This window comes from Acanthisitta chloris, unplaced genomic scaffold, assembly GCF_000695815.1.
Source record: "Acanthisitta chloris isolate BGI_N310 unplaced genomic scaffold, ASM69581v1 Scaffold28920, whole genome shotgun sequence".
Taxonomy (NCBI): Eukaryota; Metazoa; Chordata; class Aves; order Passeriformes; family Acanthisittidae; genus Acanthisitta; species Acanthisitta chloris.
In genome coordinates, this window is record NW_008652660.1 from 1 (window position 1) to 4,216 (window position 4,216).

At 51.7% G+C, this 4,216-nt stretch overlaps 1 protein-coding gene across 1 annotated transcript; it reads left to right on the forward strand.

The window, feature by feature from the left end:
* Positions 1-3: 3 nt before the first annotated feature.
* L3HYPDH (L-3-hydroxyproline dehydratase (trans-)) lies at positions 4-2,413 on the forward strand (the record flags this gene model as incomplete). Its single annotated transcript, XM_009078122.1, has 5 exons — positions 4-85; positions 374-543; positions 829-951; positions 1,786-1,923; positions 2,288-2,413. Coding segments are annotated over 5 exons (639 nt in total), but the record flags the coding sequence as incomplete, so codon positions are not given.
* Between the last annotated feature and the right edge of the window lie 1,803 nt (positions 2,414-4,216).

Consider the following 4,216-nt stretch of genomic DNA (forward strand, 5'->3'; position numbering starts at 1 on the left):
GTCACCGCCTTTGTGCCCTGGGATGGGCACCGCAGCGGCAACCCTGTGCGCTTCCACAGCGTGCCTGCCTTCGCTGCTGCCACCGGTGGGGACCGGGAGCGCTGTGCTGGCTTTGGGGAGGGTCGGTGGGGACTGTGCGGGGGTTGGGCGCTGGCAGTCTGGTGAGGGGCATCTGGCAAATCCCTCACTAATTCCGGTGTTCCTCTGAGGCTGGAGGGGTGTTATAAGGCATCACATGCTGCTTTCTGGCAGGGGAGCACTCAAGTCATCCCCGCCCATTGTCCTTGCATGCAGCTGGGTTTTTCCACTCTGTATCCAAGCCCATGGCTCAGCATGGTTTCTCCTCCTCACTGCTCTTGCTTTCTCTGCCCAGATTTGGCCATTGATGTCCCTGGTCACGGGAAGGTGGTGGTTGACATTGGCTATGGTGGCACTTTCTATGCCTTCCTCAGTGCCGAGCAGCTGGGCCTTGATGCGAGCTTGTCAAAGACCAGAGACCTCGTCAGTGCAGCGAGTGCAGTGACTGAAGCAGTGAAGAAACAGGTATGGTGGAGCCCTGCAGCACCCCAGAGTGTTCCCTTTGGGATGACTGCATCAGACTGAGACACTCAGGACTGGAGGGGCACATCCTTTCAGAGTCCTCCTCTCTCTCAAAAGGAGCTCAGTTGTGAGAAAGAGCTCACTTTCCTGTTTCTGTCTGTGTTACTAGAAAGACAGAGGTGGAAATGCAGCAGTATGGCCTTGTCCCATTCCTCTGGTCTCTCACAGAAGCTGTACTGCTCGCTTAGCTGCTGCATATGTTGGTGACCCTTTCTGTGCTGTTCCCAGTTCAAGCTTCATCACCCTGAAAGTGAAGACCTGGCTTTCCTCTACGGCACCATACTGACAGATGGGAAAGATGACTTTAGCGAGGAGCCCACCACCAACATCTGTGTGTTTGCAGATGAACAGGTACAGTAATGGGCTCTTCTGAGGCACATGAGGCACCACCTTTGTCCCTTCTTAGAACCACTACAGAGAAGAGGGACAGTTCTGCTCTCAGTTTGGCATGTGATGGCTTCTGCTACTGTCATGTCTCTGAAGAGCCAAGTGTCACTGCACACATACAGTTTTAGTTCCTAATGGCACAAATACCTCTGCACATCTTAGAGGCATTTTAAAAGGGTTCATAACCATGTCCCATTGGCAGGCACTTCCCAGGACTTCAGGGGTTGGGATCCCAACATTGTGCAAGTCCCTAAAGTCCTAATCTAGAGAATGGTTGAGGATGAACAGAAAGAAATTTGATCTAAAATTCTGTCCTTGTCTGTAGTGGATAAGGTATCACATAAATGTCAGGGGCAGTTTTGGCTGGACTTCCCAGCAGTGAGGAGTGTGGAGCACTGGGACAGGCCACCTTGGAAGCTGGTGGTTTTGAAAACCAGGCTGGCCAGCAGGAGAACCAATCTTGCCTTGAGGCATGAGAATGGGACAGGTGGCCTCAGCCATTCTCAGTCCTTTCACTCTGGTGCTGGGAAGCTTTCAAGTACTCCCTAAATAGCCTCAGTATCTATTAGGTCATCCATCTCTAAAAGTTTGCCAAAGCTAATCACAACTCAGAAGTGCCCCAGACCTTTTGCTTTTTTTCTTCTCATTTGTGATGTATCTGGATTCAGTACAAAACCCTGGGGTAGAGGGTTGCCCCAAGGGCAGTATGAAGGTGACAAAGAGGTCTGAAGGGAGCAATATAATTTTCTGTTAAACCCCAAAATACTGGAGCTGGTTCATCTTCCATTCTGCCTGTAGGTTGACCGAAGTCCAACAGGTTCAGGAGTGACAGCTCGCATTGCCTTGCAGTACCATAAGGGACTCATCCAGCTGAATCAGACCAGAACCTTCCGGAGCAGCACCACAGGGTCATTGTTCACTGGGAAGGCAGTAAAGGCAAGTGGCTTGTGCTGGACTTTCCCCCTGTCTCAAGGACTGCTGGAAAAAATGCTGTTGCCTTGGCTTTGTGGGGAAGCAGAAAAGCCTTTCTGTGCCTTGGGAAGGGTGTATGGGAGGGGGAAGGTGCCTGGGGGTCCTGCCCTCTCAAAAACCTCATGCTTCAAGGTTTTAATTAGAGAAGCAAATAACAGTAAGATCTTGTGGTGTTGCATGGTTGCTGCATGCTTTGGGATGTACCTGGGCAGGGCAGAGTGCTCGGGGAAGAGTGTCTGCATAAGTGCCAGGTAGCACTGGCATTTTGTGAGGTTGGGAGAGTGGAGAACCTGTTGTCACCTCTGTCCTGATCCTAATCCCTCTGCAGGAAGCCAAGTTTGGGGATTACAATGCTGTCATTGTGGAAGTCTCGGGAGAAGCCTATTACACTGGCACAGCCACCTTCACTGTGGAAGAGGAGGACCCGCTGAAGCATGGCTTCTTCTTCAAGTGACCTGAGCCACTTGGTGGCAAAGTCTCACTGATGGTGCTGTGCTCCTCCTGCCCATGCATTTCTGTTCTGCTTCTCCACACAGCTCATTGCAATATGCCAGAGCAACTGGAATAGCCTTGGGTGGTGTGACAGCATCTGCCGTGTTCCCAGATAACAGGCTGTGTGCCCCTGTTGTGATTAGCATGCTGGGTGCACTGTGATTAGCATATTAGGGCTGCTCTGACAAGCCATAATATTTTTCTTCCTTTTCTTTTTTTCCTCCCCGGTAATTATTCACAGAAAACAGAGCTGCCCTTGGAGGGCTGAATTCAGATTTAAGTGCCTTCTCTGTGTCCGAAAATCATGAATTTCAAAGCCAGATTCCTATTAAATGCCAGCTGAAAACACTGCCTTTTTCCTTGTTTTCACTCCCAGAGCTCATTTCCAGGATTCTGCTCAGTGTGTCACAGCTGCTGGTTTGAATTGCCTGCTCTTCCTTGTCTCCTGCTCAGCAGGCTGTGCTGCTCTGTCTCATGCCCCAGCGTCCCCAGGCTGCCCTGCTCAGGCCTGTCCAGTCACCTCCTTCCTCACTGCTCTCACTTCACCCCTGCCAGATCCCTCCTGCCTCCCAGGGCTGGGTGCAGGTATTTGATCAGAACTTCCCACTGTCCCCACTGAGTGTCCACACCACACTGCTTCCCTAAACCTTCCTCTCTTGCTTATCTTGGACCACTGGCTGCAAATACTCTGTGGTTAACTTTCAACAGGAGCAGCTGCATTTGAAGGTCTGAGCCATTATGACATTTGTTAATTATTTACTGATGATTTTGTCTCAGTGCAGGGGCAGCTTGCACAGCAGAGTTCAGGCGGTGTTTGCTTTGCCAGAGTCCCTCCAGGGAGAATTGCTGGTGGAAAAACTAAACCAAGCATTTGCAGTCGCAGGAGCAGAGCTTCAGCCCACTCGTGGCCTGTCTCTTCCACTGTGTGTGTGGACAAAATGGTGTTTGTTTATTGAAGCACTCATGGGAGTGTGCCTCATTAAAACGAGACATGAACATGAGAACGATCATCTTCCAGTAGCTCATGCAGCAGAAGGGAGCAAGTCATACTGATGAGCTTGTAAATGATTGGCATAGAAAAGTCTCAGAGGAACTTCTGTCAAGCTGAAAATAACTTTGGATGGGGGGAAACAAAAATCCCCTCATTTAGTGTATGGCTGTGCTGCCAATAGAGGTTTTTTTGGATAGTGTCTGTGGCTCTTGCTCCCAGTTTTCCTGTAGCCTCAGGTTAACCCTGTACAGCCTCTGGTCTGGGGGAACAAGAAGTGACATGCACATCCTCTGTGCTTGCAGCAGCAAACCCCTCCGTGTGTTTCCAGCTCCTGAGCATCTTCCTTGTGATCAACCCCCCCTACCTGGCTCTGGGTAAGAGCTGGGACACACAGCAAGACACAACACCCAGCAAAGAACATTTGGAAGCTCTTCAGCCATTCATTAGCACAGCCTTCATTAGCTATTCACTACCTCCATCCCTAGGAATCTTTATAGGTAGGGCAGGCAGCTCCAGCTTGGCTGTGAGTGGGGTGACATGGTCCTGCTGCCCACGTGGCCTGATCCCTTAACCCTGCAGCTGGTGGGGTGCCAGGCTGGAGAGCAGAAGGTGCAAAGCGCCAGAGTGGCTGGAGTAGCCGGTCCTTGGTGATGGAGAGTGTCTGCGGGAGGAGAGGATCCGCGGGAAGCAATCCCCGCGCCCGGACGGGGACGAGGGCGGTCCCGGTCCCCAGCCCCGCGGTGATGCTCGGGCCGGTTCCCCGGGTAACGGCGA